This window comes from Sinocyclocheilus grahami, unplaced genomic scaffold (genome assembly GCF_001515645.1).
Source record: "Sinocyclocheilus grahami isolate Dianchi unplaced genomic scaffold, SAMN03320097.WGS_v1.1 scaffold113.1, whole genome shotgun sequence".
Classification (NCBI taxonomy): Eukaryota; Metazoa; Chordata; class Actinopteri; order Cypriniformes; family Cyprinidae; genus Sinocyclocheilus; species Sinocyclocheilus grahami.
Window position 1 is genome coordinate 126147 of NW_015505292.1, and position 19536 is coordinate 145682.

The 19536-nt window shown below is 34.2% G+C and overlaps 1 protein-coding gene, 1 long non-coding RNA gene and 1 pseudogene across 2 annotated transcripts in view; 1 reads left to right on the plus strand and 2 right to left on the minus strand.

The window, feature by feature from the left end:
• The first annotated feature begins 3680 nt into the window (after positions 1–3680).
• Positions 3681–6618, plus strand: LOC107589190 (NADH-cytochrome b5 reductase 2-like; annotated as a pseudogene).
• A 2923-nt stretch (positions 6619–9541) lies between these two features.
• LOC107589158 (uncharacterized) lies at positions 9542–13682 on the minus strand. Its single transcript, XR_001609653.1, has 4 exons — positions 12533–13682; positions 12290–12355; positions 10897–11686; positions 9542–10067 (listed from the first exon to the last, which is right to left on the minus strand). It is a non-coding gene; the product is annotated as an uncharacterized lncRNA (long non-coding RNA).
• Positions 13683–14447: 765 nt separating this feature from the next.
• The window catches only part of LOC107589191 (liprin-beta-2-like), an 18813-nt gene continuing 13724 nt past the window's right edge, over positions 14448–19536 (minus strand). Inside the window, exons 10-17 of the mRNA XM_016277556.1 lie at positions 18991–19051; positions 18727–18762; positions 18242–18383; positions 16969–17001; positions 16125–16157; positions 15892–16027; positions 15355–15373; positions 14448–14651 (exon numbers count right to left, since the gene is read on the minus strand). Coding sequence (XP_016133042.1) covers positions 14448–14651; positions 15355–15373; positions 15892–16027; positions 16125–16157; positions 16969–17001; positions 18242–18383; positions 18727–18762; positions 18991–19051 — 664 coding nt within the window. The remainder of the gene's footprint in view (positions 14652–15354; positions 15374–15891; positions 16028–16124; positions 16158–16968; positions 17002–18241; positions 18384–18726; positions 18763–18990; positions 19052–19536) is intronic.

Consider the following 19536-nt stretch of genomic DNA (forward strand, 5'->3'; position numbering starts at 1 on the left):
ATACTTCCAGTGAGAATCTGAAGTGCGCATCCAACTAACTATCCCATAAGGCGACGGGAGAGGATTTGTGGCAGTTGTTAGCTGCAACTGATTCCATACGTAAATCACTTAACAGTGACAACATGACAGATATAGCATGTCCTTATTACATTCATACTATACTGAACATACTTAACTACAAAGTAATTGTTCAAAAGAAGTACTTAGAGTATGTGATTTCTGATACAGCCTATGACTTTCTTTGATGTAACAACAAAACTCTTACCCAACCCATACGACTCAATATGAGAAACAGACCAAATTTTACGTCATTAATTGCCAATTTGCTTATGAGCATGTTACTATGCTCATTCTGAACTATTCAAAAATAGTTATTATAAAAAGATATTTTGAAGAATGTTGGTAACCAAACAGCTGTTTAACCACTGTATGGATAAACAAACCCTCAAAAACATTTCTCAAAATAACTTTTTTGTTCCACAAAGAAATTTTAGAATGACATGAGGGTGAGTAAATGATGACAGAATCTTTTGGGGTGAACAATCCATTTGAAGTCAACACTGCAAGTTTTGACACGGAATAGCTTACATTTTGTTATGACTTTCTCTGGAATTCTGTCTCACTCTAGACTCACTGGACCACTGGACCTCTTGTTTGTCTAACAAAAACGCCTGGTGTTGTTCTGATGGGAGTGAAGAGTTGGGGAGAACCTTGTGGTCGGTATATTCTTCAGTACCAGCCATCATGCACTGGATCTCACAGCATTTAGACCTGGAGTGAAAACCATTTCTGTCAGGACCACTATCGTCAAAATGATAGATACTTGGCAAAAAGTTTGGTTTGGCGGTATGGTTCTGTTCTGGGCAAAAAACCTCCCTGCCCATCCATGCAGCCTGTCATGAATGAGCAGGGAGAGCAGCAATAATAACCCCCCCAGGGTTAACAGAACAGAACAAGGCAGATATCATTAATGTACTCAATGATATTTAAGTGTAACACTTTATTCAAGATAAAGGAGTCTGATTAGCAAGGAATATCAGAAAGCTAAGTCCTGACTGTGGCGAAAGGTGGAGCTGGGGATGGAGGAGGGTAATTTGCTCCGAAGCAAGCTGAAAAGCTGCTGAATAATACTGAATACAGCTTATATAGGAATGCCGCGATAGGTGTCGTATTCCTATAGGTAGATGTGATCAGCTGAGAATCAGCTGATGCAAGCTTGACTCACGTGACCTGCCAGAACTAACGCTAAAGCTTAATGTCTTTACATAAATGTCAGTTGTGCTGTATAGATTTGTTGTTTACTTACTAGCATATATTTTTTTGTTCAGAAAAGAAAAACTGTTAGCAGAATTCAGTATATTTTTGTTTCTAAAGTCTTCTGAAACATAATTTATTTAGATTTAAAAAAAAAAAAACAAGATCACCTTTGCTAACTTGAATAAAAATATTTTTAAACTTCAAAAAATGTCAGCCATTTCTGTTCCTACTCAAATGGCCTTAGCCTAAGGTACTGTATTTGAGGGGTTTTCTTGACCCATCCAGCTGAATGTGTTGTCATGCAGTGGTCCCACACCATTCACAGAAACACATGAACAACCATAGGCAATGCTCTGTCACAGCCTGCTCATTTGAATATTCTATTCTATTCATATTTCCCATGTTACAAAAACAGCATTCTTCCATCTTAGAAACATTGCCAAGTTACGAAACATGATACCTGTTTCTGATGCAGAAAAGCTAGTTCATGCAATCATGACCTCTAGACTGGACTATTGTAATGCATTGCTAGGTGGTTGTCCTGCATCTACAATAAACAAGCTACAGGTAGTCCAAAATGCAGCGGCTAGAGTGCTTACCAGGTCAAGAAAATATGATCATATTACCACAATTTTACAGTCTCTGCACTGGCTACCTATTAAGTTCCGTATCAGTTACAAAATATTATTACTTGCCTATAAGGCCCTTAATGGGTTAGCTCCTGCGTACCTAACTAGTCTTCTACCACGCTACAATCCATCACGCTCCCTAAGGTCGCAAAACTCTGGACTTTTGGTAGTATCTAGGATAGCAAAGTCCACTAAAGGAGGTAGAGCTTTTTCGCATTTGGCTCCCAAACTCCTTCCTGATAATGTTCGGGGTTCAGACAAACTCTCTCGGTTTAAATCTAGATTAAAGACACATCTCTTTGGCCAAGCATTCAAATAATGCATCTCATAATCTTGGACTGCAGTTATATCTGATCAAATGCACATCATTTATTCTTTAGTTTGGGTTAAACAAATCAATTTTGCTTTGTTGGAAATGCAGCTACGCTAATTATGTCTCTATTTGTTTCTCTGTTTTTTTGCCTACTAGGATTTACACAAGCTTCAGTCTGGACCCAGAACACCTGAGAAGAGATGATGCCAACCCCTCAGAGGACCTCAGATGATGCCAACCCTGAAACAACATACAGAACTACCACATTTTGCTATAAGTTTGATTGCATCATATAATAATTGCTGTTAATAGTGCTCATCGTCTGTTTTATTAAGTCTTAAATAGATCTTTCCATAAATTTCTGCCATAAGTACATTAACTGACAGTCACCACTGATAAGCTTCCACTAAATATTGTAGAAACTTAATTTGCTGTAAAGTTGCTTTGCAATAATTTGTATGGTGAAAAGTGCTGTACAAATAAACTTGACTTGACTATTCTTATTGGCTGGGTCCACTGCCAGGCCTACTCCAATTGGCTGCATTTCATTAACTCCATACTCTTCTACTATCAACTGGCCTTGGTGCAAAGGTTGGAATACAGGAAAGAAATGAACTGTGTACAAATTCTACCTCCCTGACCATACAGTACAGTAGAGGAAAAGGACCGCAGCATGGATCAAGTTCTAGTGAGTAGTTTCTCTCTTTTTAAATTTACTGCACAGTCCCTGTTTTCTTCTTCACTGCTTTGCAAAAAGCAATTAGCACCTTCCATTTTCTCCCTGTCAGTCTCACAGTTGTCTGTTTATCTTATTCTGGCTCGAATGACAGCAGTGGAAAGAAGGTGAGAGGTAATTACAGGCATATGCAGGTTATCAACACAATGTTGAAAGTAGCACAATCTGCCAATAGTTTACAGGTTTTGTTAGTTGTTCTGTATATTGTCAAATGTTTAGACACAGCTTCTCTCTTTTTCTTATTACTATTTTCACGTTTTAGAAAAAGTCATCAAAACAAATGCAAATATGGAAATTATGTGGACTCATGCATTAAAAACAACAGAAAAAGTAATATATAATACATTTTATTATTAAAGTTTATATTAATTTTAAAATTAGTTTATATTTTTATATATATTTCTATTTTAAATACATATTTTATCTACATTTTGTGTACAAAACTATATAACTATTTAATAATTCTATAGAATAATAAATAATTGATAGCAATTGTCATTGAAATATTGCAAGTATGGGAATTATGTAGTGTTGAAATGTTAAATAATCATATTATATTATATTAACTAATATATTAATTTAACATTCTCTAGTCCATTTCCTGCAAAAAGGATATGCATTTATAATTAAAACATTGAATATTATTAAACCTTAAATTTATAATTTTACACAATTATCATTTTTATTTGTCTACAAAACCATTCCGTAAGCATAAATTCAGTCAAGTGTGTTAATAATGGGTTTAATGTGTACGTTGCAGACAGTACCTGTGTTCATCGGGATATCTATAGTGTTGATCACAGTCCTCTTCCTCATCCTAAAACCAGGAGGCTCCAATGGAGGTCGAAAGCAGAGCAACTTTCCAAAAACCTTGCAGGATCCCAATGTGAAATACTCATTGCCACTCATAGAGAAAGAGGTCCGTCAGAATTTAAATGTGTACATAGGTTTTCTCCAGCAAAGGAAAGCAAGAACATTACTGCAGCTCAACTGAATTACTTTTATTTGCTTTGCAACAGGAAATCACTCATGACAAAAAAAATTCAGTTTGGTCTTCCGTCCTCTTCTCACGTTCTTGGTCTCCCCATTGGTAGGACATTGCACTACATATCTTTATCATGTCAGCAGAATCACCTGACCTTGAAATCTGACACAGTATAGAGTTTCACACGCTTTCTAAGACGGATCTTGTATGCTGTGTCACAGGCCATTATGTTTACCTGTCTGCAAAGGTGAATGGGAATCTGGTTATTCGTGCATACACACCTGTGTCCAGTGATGAGGACAAGGGATACATTGATCTAGTTGTAAAGGTGCGATGCAATACATTTTGTAGTTGCAAATGACTGGTTATGTTTTATAGTGGCCTATACTTTGTGAGGTTTTTAAAAATCCCTTTCTTCAATATCTTACGTCAGGTCTACTATAAAAATACCCATCCAAACTATCCCGATGGAGGCAAGATGTCTCAGTACTTGAATGACATGAAGATTGGAGACACCATTGACTTCAGGAGTCCGAATGGATTACCGGTATACAATGGAAATGGTAAGGAAAAATAAAACTTTTTCTTTTGTTTTGTATTATTTATGGATTTTTTTTGTCTTATTACAGCATGAATAATCACAGATTCAGTGCTATTTTAGTATTATGAATACACTATTATAGTATTTACTAATATTTTGAATTTGCTCTAATTTTTATATTTTCAGTATTTATTTATTTTTTATTATTTTAGCTTTCAATTATTTTATTTCAGTTTTTTATAGTTGACTTTTAGCTAACAACATAACATAATTAAAACAATTTACAATATACAGTGGGTACGGAAAGTATTCAGACCCCCTTACATTTTTCACTCTTTGTTATATTGCAGCCATTTGCTAAAATCATTTAAGTTAATTTTTTTTCCTCATTAATGTACACACAGCGCCCTATATTGACAGAAAAACACAGAATTGTTGACATTTTTGCAGATTTATTAAAAAAGAAAAACTGAAATATCACATGGTCCTAAGTATTCAGACCCTTTGCTCAGTATTTAGTAGAAGCACCCTTTTGATCTAATACAGCCATGAGTCTTTTTGGGAAAGATGCAACAAGTTTTTCACACCTGGATTTGGGGACCCTCTGCCATTCCTCCTTGCAGATCCTCCCCAGTTCTGTCAGGTTGGATGGTAAACATTGGTGGACAGCCATTTTTAGGTCTATCCAGAGATGCTCAATTGGGTTTAAGTCAGGGCTCTGGCTGGGCCATTCAAGAACAGTCACAGAGTTGTTGTGAAGATTTTAGCAAATGGCTGCAATATAACAAAGAGTGAAAAATTTAAGGGGGTCTGAATACTTTCCGTACCCACTGTATGTACTCCATTGTTTTGTATGATGCAATGTATTCAGCCACTAGAAGGCAATGCCTTATTATTTTAAGATTGCTCTATAACAAATGCATGACCTGTATACACAATGAATTTTTAAATATTTAAATGCTTCAGATGCTGAATATATTTCCTTACTGACATTTACAGGGCAGTTTGCTATTCGACCTGATAAAAAATCTGAACCCAAAGTGCGGAAGTTCAGACATGTGGGCATGATTGCTGGTGGAACAGGTAATGATGGATATATTTTGAATGGGCTCCAAACAAAGTATTCTTAGTAGGTTTCCAGGCATTGCTGCAAAGATAATTCATCTAAATATGTATTAACTGAAGATGACACATTCATTCTTTCAGGCATCACTCCAATGCTGCAGCTGATCAAGAGTATAACCGCAGATCATGCTGACAACACCAAGTGTTCTCTTATATTTGCCAACCAGGTCAGTCACATTTATGACGAAATATTAATTAAGCGAATAAATAAGCAATACTGTAAATGGAATTCATTATGTGTTTGGAGATTAAACATAGTAAACAATATGGCCCTAATGTGACATACTAATTAATAAGATACAGAAATACTATTTTTGTATTGCTTTTCAGTAACAAGCCTTATAGCACAGAAGCCTGCGCAGCGCTCATTCCCTTATGTCAGGGAACCAAGGTTATGTTAGTAACTGGAGCGTTCCCTTTATAACTGTCTCTCCCATTGCATTGACACCCTTATGGGGAACGTGTCCAATAGCGCGTGCTATAAGCAAGTGCAGAATGAAGCCGCTCTATGAGTCCAGCCCCGGAACAGCCCCCAAGTCGGCACAGTATGAGGGCAAGGCGGATTCAATCTCTCTCTTGTTCACATTCTTCATTAAAAGACCTTCAGAATGATGTATGATTTGTTGGAATCAGCCGAAAAATGACTGAGCTACACCCGTTTGATGTCGATAGAGTCAGCAAAGTCAATTTTGAGAACGTTTTTTGAAGGTTCCAAAACAAAATCACAGAGCAACGTTGCATCTTTTCCTCTACTTATTTTCTTAATAATAATTACTATAGTAATAATCATAATATAGCTATTTTGTATTTTATCTTTGTTATTAGAAATAAGAACAGATGCAAAAAAAAACAAAAAACAGTAGAACAAATATAAGAAAGAAACCGATAATGCATTACCTTTTTCATTTTACAAATAAACAAAAGCATTCAAGTAAGAAAACTACTATTTTTTATTAAAACTACAAAAGCAGTTCAATCGAGAGCAGCAAGTGATTCCCTCTTTTCTTTTATTGTTAGATTAACATTAATTAGACAGACGGCCAATATATTAAGACCTACTGTAATGCACGGATCTAATAGAATGTTACACATCAGATGTTTTCCCCCCAACAATTCCCCAAACCTTCACTTAAAACATAACAGATTATGTTTGCGTGAACACTTAAGATTAAATATGCCACTCTCATGGGACTATAAATGCCATTTGTGCCATACACAATTTTTATTGCTAAAATCATCCAGTATCCTTATGTTTTAGCATAAATATGTCAAAATCCATAAAAACAAAACAGTTTAAAATAGTTCTCAGATAAATATTTTAGAATAGAGTTGATCTCATTCTTTTCCACTGGCCAAATAGTATTTCAATTGTTTTAAACAATTCAAATCAAATGTAATTTATGCAGCTATTTAATTATTCTAATATTTAATTATTTTAGCTATTTTTAACCTATATTTATTGCAGTGTAAATAGAATTGACTCTGTGCGTCACTGACTAAGTAGCCTATTTTAAAAAGGAAACATGCAAATTATAATTTTCTTCAAGTTGTATCCTTCAAATAAAGTGGTATTTTTCAAAAAGTTGTGGAGATGCCTTCGCACGGCATCAACACATGCAGCTGTGGTTGTACAGTAAGCTATCATTGGACCTATTCAAACCGGACATTGGACCGTCCAGCAGTGTCTGCCATAATATCGAAAATGATGATGAAAAAACACGGACCAGGGGTTCTTGCTCGGCTGATCCAACACGGTCCAGACCCAGTGGGCACCAAGCAGGATCTTCTGTTCTGGGGTCATGGCCATGCAGTTGATTCAGCAGGCTGCTGCGCTGGATGCAGGTCATCAGAAAGATCTCACTTAGGGTTGAAGGACTTGGGTGGAACTTGTTCTCGGGGTCCCTGAAAAGCAGATACTCCTTTGTTCTCTGATGCAGTCATTAAAGAGGTGGATGAGTTCTGCCAAGGTGGTTTTATTGGGTTTAGCCCACAAGGTTCTGAAAAAGCTGGTTTTGGCTTCATACTGGAGATCTGTTTGCTTCATTCCAGCTGGTCTAGTTCAAAGTGTGGTTTCCCTTATACACTGAAAATATTGATACATAATTATAATACTGCATTTTCCATTTACTGTTTCTTCAAACTTTGCTTTAACTCACCAAAAGTCAGAATCAAAATAAATAAAATTGAACAGAAAAAAAAATCATAAAATTAAAAAAACTATTTTTAATAATACATTATACATTAATTCATTTTTTAAAGAAATTAATATTTTTATTCAGCAAGGATGCAAATAGATTAAGAGAGACTTTGTAATGTTTGAATTTTTAAAACTGAATAGTTTTACACTGTCAGTAAGTTAAAAAAAGACATTAATGCTTTATTCAACAAGGATGAATAAATTAATGAAAAGTGATACATTATTTTCAAATAAATTGTTTCTATTAATCAAAGAATCCTGACAAAAAGTACCATGTTTTCCCACAAAATAGCTAACTGTTTTTAACTTAGATGATGATAATAATAATAATAATAATAATATAACCATTATTAATAATTAAGCACCAATATTAGTGGATAATAACTGAACTGCAAACCAATATGTTAGAATGAATTCTGAAGGATCATTTAACACTGAAGACTGGTGTAAAAACGGTCATATTTCACAATATTGTATCTGTATTTTTTCTATTTAATATTTTGTTCTATTTAATACAAACTGTATTGAACTGTACAAGAGACTTCTTTCAAAAATAATAATAATTATTAATATTATTCAAAATAAAATAGTTGACATCGCTAACATGACAGTCTGTTTGTTACAATAAAATAGTGGTCAGTGGACACTGACATGTAAAATGTTACCAGGTAAAATAACTCACCAATATTATTCTTTCCTTGGTATCGGTCGAGAGTGAACCTGCGGGCGGATTTTTCTTCTCTTCTTTGGAGTCCTGTTAAGATAAGTATGCTCATTTAAAGCTCAGCCGTCATATAAGGACCTCCCAAAGTTTGTCGGTTGGGTCATGGGACACATTGGACACGTAGGACACTGGACAAGTCGTCATACACAGCATAAAGCCCCCTACTACAACAAACCCCTTTTAACTCTTGGGGTGGATTTAACAGAGGTATAGCAAGCAAACAACCATTTCTGCTTGAAAAAACTAACTGCTTTTAACAAGCTTTGAAAAAAATGAAGTAAAACAGCCTAAGAAAATGACAAAGTGTTCGTCAAACAGAAGGATTTACTCACATCCAGTTCCACTGGCTATATGAATACAATATTTTAAGAAGAACACAATGGTTGAGGTAGATGATTTCATCTATTGACAGAAAGGCTTTGTGAAAAGTGCTGTCTGCATATTACACAAAATTATTTTTTTGTTTGCTCTTTAACTCAGATCTGATTGTCATACAGTACATTATAACCCCATAACGCATCAAAAATAATTAGTAATACAATATCAAAAATAATAGAGCTGTGTTCTTGAGCTGAATTATGCAGGATTGTGTGACACAGTTCAGGTCCTGAAGCTTTGAGGGTGAGGTGGGTTAGGTTGAGGTATGCTCTTGGCGGGACGGTGGAGTTAATGCGGCGCAGGCCGATCACACTATGGCGGTCTGGCTGCGTCTCATTCCTCTCAGCAGCTCGTCTCGGCTGAGTAAGTACTGTAAGTGAGAGGAGGTGAGTTTAAAATAGTTCTCAGATAAATATTTTAGAATAGAGTTGATATCATTCTTTTCCACTGGCCAAATAGTATTTCAATTGTTTTAAACAATTCAAATCAAATGTAATTTATGCAGCTATTTAATTATTCTAATATTTAATTATTTTAGCTATTTTTAACCTATATTTATTGCAGTGTAAATAGAATTGACTCTGTGCGTCACTGACTAAGTAGCCTATTTTAAAAAGGAAACATGCAAATTATAATTTTCTTCAAGTTGTATCCTTCAAATAAAGTGGTATTTTTCAAAAAGTTGTGGAGATGCCTTCGCACGGCATCAACACATGCAGCTGTGGTTGTACAGTAAGCTATCATTGGACCTATTCAAACCGGACATTGGACCGTCCAGCAGTGTCTGCCATAATATCGAAAATGATGATGAAAAAACACGGACCAGGGGTTCTTGCTCGGCTGATCCAACACGGTCCAGACCCAGTGGGCACCAAGCAGGATCTTCTGTTCTGGGGTCATGGCCATGCAGTTGATTCAGCAGGCTGCTGCGCTGGATGCAGGTCATCAGAAAGATCTCACTTAGGGTTGAAGGACTTGGGTGGAACTTGTTCTCGGGGTCCCTGAAAAGCAGATACTCCTTTGTTCTCTGATGCAGTCATTAAAGAGGTGGATGAGTTCTGCCAAGGTGGTTTTATTGGGTTTAGCCCACAAGGTTCTGAAAAAGCTGGTTTTGGCTTCATACTGGAGATCTGTTTGCTTCATTCCAGCTGGTCTAGTTCAAAGTGTGGTTTCCCTTATACACTGAAAATATTGATACATAATTATAATACTGCATTTTCCATTTACTGTTTCTTCAAACTTTGCTTTAACTCACCAAAAGTCAGAATCAAAATAAATAAAATTGAACAGAAAAAAAAATCATAAAATTAAAAAAACTATTTTTAATAATACATTATACATTAATTCATTTTTTTAATATTAGAAATTAATATTTTTATTCAGCAAGGATGCAAATAGATTAAGAGAGACTTTGTAATGTTTGAATTTTTAAAACTGAATAGTTTTACACTGTCAGTAAGTTAAAAAAAGACATTAATGCTTTATTCAACAAGGATGAATAAATTAATGAAAAGTGATACATTATTTTCAAATAAATTGTTTCTATTAATCAAAGAATCCTGACAAAAAGTACCATGTTTTCCCACAAAATAGCTAACTGTTTTTAACTTAGATGATGATAATAATAATAATAATAATATAACCATTATTAATAATTAAGCACCAATATTAGTGGATAATAACTGAACTGCAAACCAATATGTTAGAATGAATTCTGAAGGATCATTTAACACTGAAGACTGGTGTAAAAACGGTCATATATAGTATATAATATATATATATATATATATATATATAATATTGTATCTGTATTTTTTCTATTTAATATTTTGTTCTATTTAATACAAACTGTATTGAACTGTACAAGAGACTTCTTTCAAAAATAATAATAATTATTAATATTATTCAAAATAAAATAGTTGACATCGCTAACATGACAGTCTGTTTGTTACAATAAAATAGTGGTCAGTGGACACTGACATGTAAAATGTTACCAGGTAAAATAACTCACCAATATTATTCTTTCCTTGGTATCGGTCGAGAGTGAACCTGCGGGCGGATTTTTCTTCTCTTCTTTGGAGTCCTGTTAAGATAAGTATGCTCATTTAAAGCTCAGCCGTCATATAAGGACCTCCCAAAGTTTGTCGGTTGGGTCATGGGACACATTGGACACGTAGGACACTGGACAAGTCGTCATACACAGCATAAAGCCCCCTACTACAACAAACCCCTTTTAACTCTTGGGGTGGATTTAACAGAGGTATAGCAAGCAAACAACCATTTCTGCTTGAAAAAACTAACTGCTTTTAACAAGCTTTGAAAAAAATGAAGTAAAACAGCCTAAGAAAATGACAAAGTGTTCGTCAAACAGAAGGATTTACTCACATCCAGTTCCACTGGCTATATGAATACAATATTTTAAGAAGAACACAATGGTTGAGGTAGATGATTTCATCTATTGACAGAAAGGCTTTGTGAAAAGTGCTGTCTGCATATTACACAAAATTATTTTTTTGTTTGCTCTTTAACTCAGATCTGATTGTCATACAGTACATTATAACCCCATAACGCATCAAAAATAATTAGTAATACAATATCAAAAATAATAGAGCTGTGTTCTTGAGCTGAATTATGCAGGATTGTGTGACACAGTTCAGGTCCTGAAGCTTTGAGGGTGAGGTGGGTTAGGTTGAGGTATGCTCTTGGCGGGACGGTGGAGTTAATGCGGCGCAGGCCGATCACACTATGGCGGTCTGGCTGCGTCTCATTCCTCTCAGCAGCTCGTCTCGGCTGAGTAAGTACTGTAAGTGAGAGGAGGTGAGGGTGTCAGGATTAGTGTGAAGCTCTGCATAAGTTAAACCTAGTTAAGCAGAGTTAAACCTAAACTTTTCAATAACAGATATGTGACACTAGGGCTGGGTGAAATGCTGAATATTCACTTTGATCATTTTGCTTAAAAAAAATAAAATAATTTTAAGCAATTTGAATATTGCAGTTTTAAAATGTGATTTATTTGGCCATTAAGTGTATCATGGACCTTTTTAACATTTCCGGTGTTATATTGGTGCATATAAATACAAAATATAAATATAATTTCCCCTTAATAATAGTTTCATCAGAATGATGAGTCTTACTACTTCTACAACTAAAAATATAATAATATTAAATACTATAAGTAGTATCAGTTAGAGCGATATATGTAAACTATTATTATTATATACATATATTTGAGTTATATTTCATTTGAAACTACAGCAATATTCACATTGCTTATATAGTTTTTATTTAAAAAATTTGTAAATGTATCATTTTATATATACTGTATATTTCGGTTAACAATCTATTAGAATAATAATTTGTTAATAGGCACTGTAGAGTTAAAAAAAAAAAAAAAATCTACTTACTGTGAGGTTGTTAATTCTCCTGGATAAGGCCTCGATCTGCATCCCTGATTCTTTAGTGTGCAACAGCTGAAAAACCAAGATATCCATCAAATGTATTGACATAAATAATGTAAGTTCATATTCATCTTTTGGTCATAGTTAAGTAGAAATATATTTATTAATAGAAGGAATATTAAGCAGAAGCAATGGGTGATAATGAAGCGCAGATATTGTAAAGAGAGAGAAATGTATATTAGAATGTACCTGCACAAGTGCATGAAAGTCCTTTCCCAGCATGCACTTCTCCACATTGTGAAAATGGGTGTTTGGTGGTGGCCAGATGCATGGATGACAGCAGATTAATGCTTAATGTTTGCAAATCATGCATGTCAATGTCATTTCTCAAAGTCTGTTATTAAACATTTGTTGCAAGATGATTTATTTTTGAAATCATATACAGCCAAGAAAACATTCATCAAGAAAAAAAGGACAATGATAAAGTAAAGGGGTATAGCCATTCTGTGTGTTAAAAAACCCCCAAATATCACTGTGATTGAGGAGGTTTATTGATTATGTAACGATATTTTGGGTTATATATCGTTACAGTATCTTCAACTGAAGAGGCAAGATTTCTACATGTAAAAATACTCCTGTGCAGTTTATTGTATGAAAATAACCATCTGATTATTTAAAATGTGCTGCTGAACATTTAATAGTAGTCTGTATGCTTCTTAAAAATTCACCATAAATATACCATTAAATTAATCCCTAAAATATGCAAATGTTGCACAAAACTGTACACACTGTCTTTAAAAACAGCACAAAGTTAGGTTACAAAAATGGAATACTTGTTAGATAAACCTCATAATACATTTTTTTTTACGATTCACAGAAAAATGATATAAAGTCAAATGTATCCGACTGTCCATCACAGGATAAATGGCACTATTCTGGGAAAAGCGTTCTGTTAAACCCTGCTGCCTTAGTGAGATGATGTCATTTACATTACTAAACCCTTGGATCCATGTCTTCCTGCAGTGTCCATACTGCTGTCTTGTGTCCGTCAATGAGGGATTTTATAAAATGGCACCTGTGTTGTTGTGAACTTGTCGTGGGTTTTGTGGGATATGGGTGGAGGGTTATTGGCTGCAAGCTCAGCGGTGACGGCTAGCAGAGCGTCAGATCTGTAGAACTCCCACCTGCTCCTGTCTCTCTGGGTCCCGGTCAAAGATGGGGCTCAGGCCCCTGAAGCCGCTGTAGGGCCGGTTGGCCCCATTGAGCAGGGCCTGGTCTTGTGAAGCATCCAGAGGGCAGATGTAGTCAGTGGACTCGTGAGTGCGCTTCTTACGGTGGCCAAAACTGGAGAAACCTATTTTACGTGGCTGAGGAACAACAAATGAAGAATAAAACACAACAGCATGATCTAATGCATCATCTAATGCTTACTTTTATTTTTGAAATCATATACAGCCAAGAAAACATTCATCAAGAAAAAAAGGACAATGATAAAGTAAAGGGGTATAGCCATTCTGTGTGTTAAAAAACCCCCAAATATCACTGTGATTGAGGAGGTTTATTGATTATGTAACGATATTTTGGGTTATATATCGTTACAGTATCTTCAACTGAAGAGGCAAGATTTCTACATGTAAAAATACTCCTGTGCAGTTTATTGTATGAAAATAACCATCTGATTATTTAAAATGTGCTGCTGAACATTTAATAGTAGTCTGTATGCTTCTTAAAAATTCACCATAAATATACCATTAAATTAATCCCTAAAATATGCAAATGTTGCACAAAACTGTACACACTGTCTTTAAAAACAGCACAAAGTTAGGTTACAAAAATGGAATACTTGTTAGATAAACCTCATAATACATTTTTTTTTACGATTCACAGAAAAATGATATAAAGTCAAATGTATCCGACTGTCCATCACAGGATAAATGGCACTATTCTGGGAAAAGCGTTCTGTTAAACCCTGCTGCCTTAGTGAGATGATGTCATTTACATTACTAAACCCTTGGATCCATGTCTTCCTGCAGTGTCCATACTGCTGTCTTGTGTCCGTCAATGAGGGATTTTATAAAATGGCACCTGTGTTGTTGTGAACTTGTCGTGGGATATGGGTGGAGGGTTATTGGTTGCAAGCTCAGCGGTGACGGCTAGCAGAGCGTCAGATCTGTAGAACTCCCACCTGCTCCTGTCTCTCTGGGTCCCGGTCAAAGATGGGGCTCAGGCCCCTGAAGCCGCTGTAGGGCCGGTTGGCCCCATTGAGCAGGGCCTGGTCTTGTGAAGCATCCAGAGGGCAGATGTAGTCAGTGGACTCGTGAGTGCGCTTCTTACGGTGGCCAAAACTGGAGAAACCTATTTTACGTGGCTGAGGAACAACAAATGAAGAATAAAACACAACAGCATGATCTAATGCATCATCTAATGCTTACTTAAAGTTAATATTGAAAACACAAATCTTTAGCAAATTGAATTTCCAAAATGAATATCTATTTTTCATACTGTACATTATAATGATGTGATGCCCAAAAGCATGATCTAATGCATCATCTAATGCTTACTTAAAGTTAATATTGAAAACACAAATCTTTAGCAAATTGAATATCCAAAATGAATATCTATTTTTCATACTGTACATTATAATGATGTGATGCCCAAATTCACATTTAGTTTGATTTCATTTTTAGCGTTTTGTTTTATTATTTTATTTACACAAAACAGAAAAATAACTTTTTTATTTATTTATTTATTTTTTACATCTGACACTATATTATTATCACTACTACTACTACAAGCATTAATAATAATAATAATAATAGTAATAATAATAAATCAGAATATTTCCACCAAATTTATTTTTTCATTATTATTAAAATAAATATTTACTTAATATTAAAATAAATAAATAAATAATTGTGTTTGATACTGGCACATTACAATTATTATTAATAATAATAATAAACTATTTTTTTTCACCAAATTCAATTCATTATTATTAAATTCCACCAATGTCATAAAGTAACTATTAAAATAAATGAATGAATTGAATTGGGCTGGATATTAGAAACTACCTTATGATACGATACACATCTTGATTTGATAAACTGCGAATTATCAAATTATCATAATCAGATTGTGACAAAAGACCAAATAATGAATCTCCAGAATCAGTTTCAAAATGAAAAAAAAAGACTCAAAATAATAGAAAAATAATAAGAGACCCTTTAATGCTGTTTGTCATCTTTACCGGAAATAATTAATTTTATTTTAAACACACTCTTTCTATTATTAGGAAAATGAATGGCTCCACTGCCTAAATGATGACAGAAATGTTTCATCTAAAGCTTCATTGTGCTTAGTAAGTGTGTTACATACTGTATGAGCATTCACTCAGCACATTTGGTCTAGGCCATATGGGCGAAATAAAGAATACAGTCAATAATAATCACAAGCCACATTTCATGATGCAATCAAATCCTGAAAACTTTTGCCCTACACTAATTTCCATATTTCACACAATATCACTTAAAAATACATCAAAAACATAATGCTTTTTTTTTTTTAAAGCGGTCTTTAACCGAAAAAAAAAAAAAAACTAAAATACTCACTTTCCCCACAGTTTTAGAATGCCTTTCTGGTTCTTCTTGTGCTCTGGTGAAACAGGAGACTGCTGACCTGATTCTACTCCAGACGACATGGGTGAAAGGTCAGACAAGGTCGAGTTATCGGTCTTCTCTGCCTTTCCTGTGAACAGGAAGCAATCCACTTATTCAGTTTTGTGTTTCTGCATTTTCATAAGTTCACTATTGGACTGAACACACATTATTCTATCTTTACCCACCAAGCACAAACTGATCATGCTTTCCCCGTGGTACTGCACCAAATTTTAGCCATGCAAGAGAGCAGAGGAAAAGAAAGCAAATACTTATGTCACTGAGGCTGCAGAGATGTTTTGAAGTTTTACTTCTATAGATAAAGAAAAAAAGAGCTTATTTTTAAACTAAGAGAAGTAGAAATTAAAATAATTTTAACAGCAATAATAAAAAAAATATATACAATAATTTAACTTTTTTTTTTACAACGTTTAAAAAAATACACTAATTACATCAGCTCTTTTGAGTTTGATATTTGATAGAAGATATTTTTTAAAGAAGACTTTTTAAATGTCAATTAATGAATCTATCAAGAATGAGTCTATGTATAGCATCAATTATTTAATAATAAATATTACTACATGTAGAAAAAATGCACTATTCAATTATAATAATTTTTTTTTACACCATGTAAAATGTATAACTTTCACATTTATAACTGTTCCAGTGGAGAATGATGGAGGTAGTTTAAGTTTGAGAGCCCTGCTCTAGAGTAATAAATAATCAACCAAAGCAGGGCAAATGCTCAAACTTTTCTAGTTTTCAGCATCAGACTTCTGTAGCCTATATGAAACCCAAATGGATTTCTCCTTATTCCTTTTTTCCATATACAGTACATTATATTTGCAATTGCATCACATCAAGTTTAAACTCAAAGTCTAATCTCTGAGTGGAGAGAGAGAGAGGAAAAATAAAAATTCCCTGCTTTCAGCTTTAAAGAATCAGGATAGGAGAGCTTAGGTTAAATCAAATATGACACAGCAAGAGTGTGCTCTGTGGTCGCATGCAAACTTGAGATTGAGAGGACAATACCTAAAGCTGGAGCACTGGCGCTTCGGCAGCGATCTTCGCACCGAGTGAGAGAGGATAAACACATGCGGAGACAGTCGCACAGCCCGAGAGATGGATTAGTCAGAGAGAAGATACACAGAAGCCCATGCAAAGACACTGTAGTGTTGAAAAAGGCTGAATAAGATGGTTAAACAGCTGTTATGGTCAAAAAGCTCAGAGGACAAAAGTATTCAGAGAATGGAAGAGCAAACAAGCACAATGACACCAGCTGAGGTTATATAGTATTAATAAGATCAAAGGGCGTATGATAAAAATTATGCCTGTGTCTGAAAGCTAAAAATGCAGACAGAAACATCCTATCTATTATGCCTAAAAATTACATTTATTCAGAAATTTCATTTTTTTTTATATATATTATATATATACAGTGGGTACGGAAAGTATTCAGACCCCCTTAAATATTTCACTCTTTGTTATATTGCAGCCATTTGCTAAAATCATTTAAGTAAATTTTTTTCCCTCATTAATGTACACACAGCACACCACATTGACAGAAAAAACACAGAATTGTTGACATTTTTGCAGATTTATTAAAAAAGAAAAACTGAAATATCACATGGTAATCAGTATAATCACACACAGCTGGACTCAAATGAAGGTGTAGAACCATCTCAAGGATGATCAGAAGAAATGGACAGCACCTGAGTTAAATATATGAGTGTCACAGCAAAGGGTCTGAATACTTAGGACCATGTGATATTTCAGTTTTTCTTTTTTAATAAATCTGCAAAAATGTCAACAATTCTGTGTTTTTCTGTCAATATGGGGTGCTGTGTGTACATTTATGAGGAAAAAAAATTAACTTAAATGATTTTAGCAAATGGCTGCAATATAACAAAGAGCAAAAAATTTAAGGGGGTCTGAATACTTTCCGTACCCACTGTATATATATATATTTTTTTTACTTATTGAAAAATTTTAATTTGCTGAATTTACTCAGCCCATCCAAGATCCAAGTTTGTTTCTTCATTGTTATTTTTTTTTCTTTATCAGATTTGGAGAAATTTAGCATTACATCACTTGCTCACCAATGGATCCTCTGCAGTGAATGGGTGCCGTGAGAATGAAAGTTTTTGGGCGAACTATTACTTTAATTTATAGCAAGAAATAAACATTGTACACACTAAATGCATGGTTCTCTCAAAAGCTCACTTAATTTGGTTTTCAGAAACAGCCCATGTTAACAAATTATTTCAACACAAAGTATTGTGGGTGCTGTGAGACAATTGCTTACTCAGGTTGAATTCGCTGTCCTCACTTTCATCAGGAGACAGTTGCAGTGGGGAAGACGACTGCAATCCCACTCCATTCTGCTCTGGACGATTAAACTTGCCCGGAAGTGTCTGGTATTTGTTATTTTCAGGATTATATCGGTTCTGTGGAAGAAATGCATTTATCTTAGCGATTAAATATTTATGTTGAGATTTTTATATTGCTATAAATTATATTAACCATAAAAATGCATAATTACAAACAGTTTTAGAATTTAATTAAACATATAACATAAATAAATAAATGAACAAATAAACAAAAACTTATTTTATTAGAAGAACAAGAACAAACACTGTAATAATAAGCATTTTTGTTCAAATAAGCCAGGCAAACAAAAAAATATGCATACAGGTACATTATGTTAACTAATGCATGTGCAAAAGGCTATTGTTGTGGTTCTGGTGTTGTGTTAGCTTTAGTTTATTGGTTTATGTTAGCTAATAGTACCTCTAAAACAGCCTCTACTGGTTGGCCCACTACATGCTTAAGAAAAAACAATAGTCAAAACACACAAACACACACTCAGTTAGACGAGTTACATTGTTAGTTGAAATATACAAAATCAAAGCACAATGTTAATCTAGCATTAAAGAGATCCGAGTTAAGTTTAGACATTCAGACTAAAAGCATTTTGTTAATGATATGAGTTAGTTGGCCACAAGAATCAGAATAGTCATATTTATTTATACAAAATTATTCTGGTTTTTGTACCATCTGTAAGCTTCCACTTTGGAGTTCTTCCAAGCTGGTGGACAGCATCCGTGGCATTGACCTGAAAATAAAACCATGAACAATTATATTAAACAAGCTTTGCTTACATTATTGCAGAATAAGTGCATCTTGTTTGTTCAGGTTAAGTCACAGACTAACAAATGTAAGCTGGAAGCACATTCTCATGGTTAAAAACAAAAGAGGACTGAAATTAAAACATCAGAAACAAAAACATTTGTATTATATGTAGCCTTAACCCAATTTTAAAAATAGAATGATAAAGATGAAAATGAAAACTGGTTTGCTATTTGATTTCCAATGCAAATTAAGCAGCAAAATTAGAATTAATTTATTCACTTTCAGTTTGCAAGCTGACAATAACATCGTTCCTGTAAAATTTAAATTACATTTTGAAAAAAATAAATCAAATAAAAATCAAATTTAAAAAAAGCAATCAAAGCAAAACTACATTATTAAATTGAAAAAGAAAGTTTATATATATATATATATATATATATATATATATATATATATATAAAAATGTAA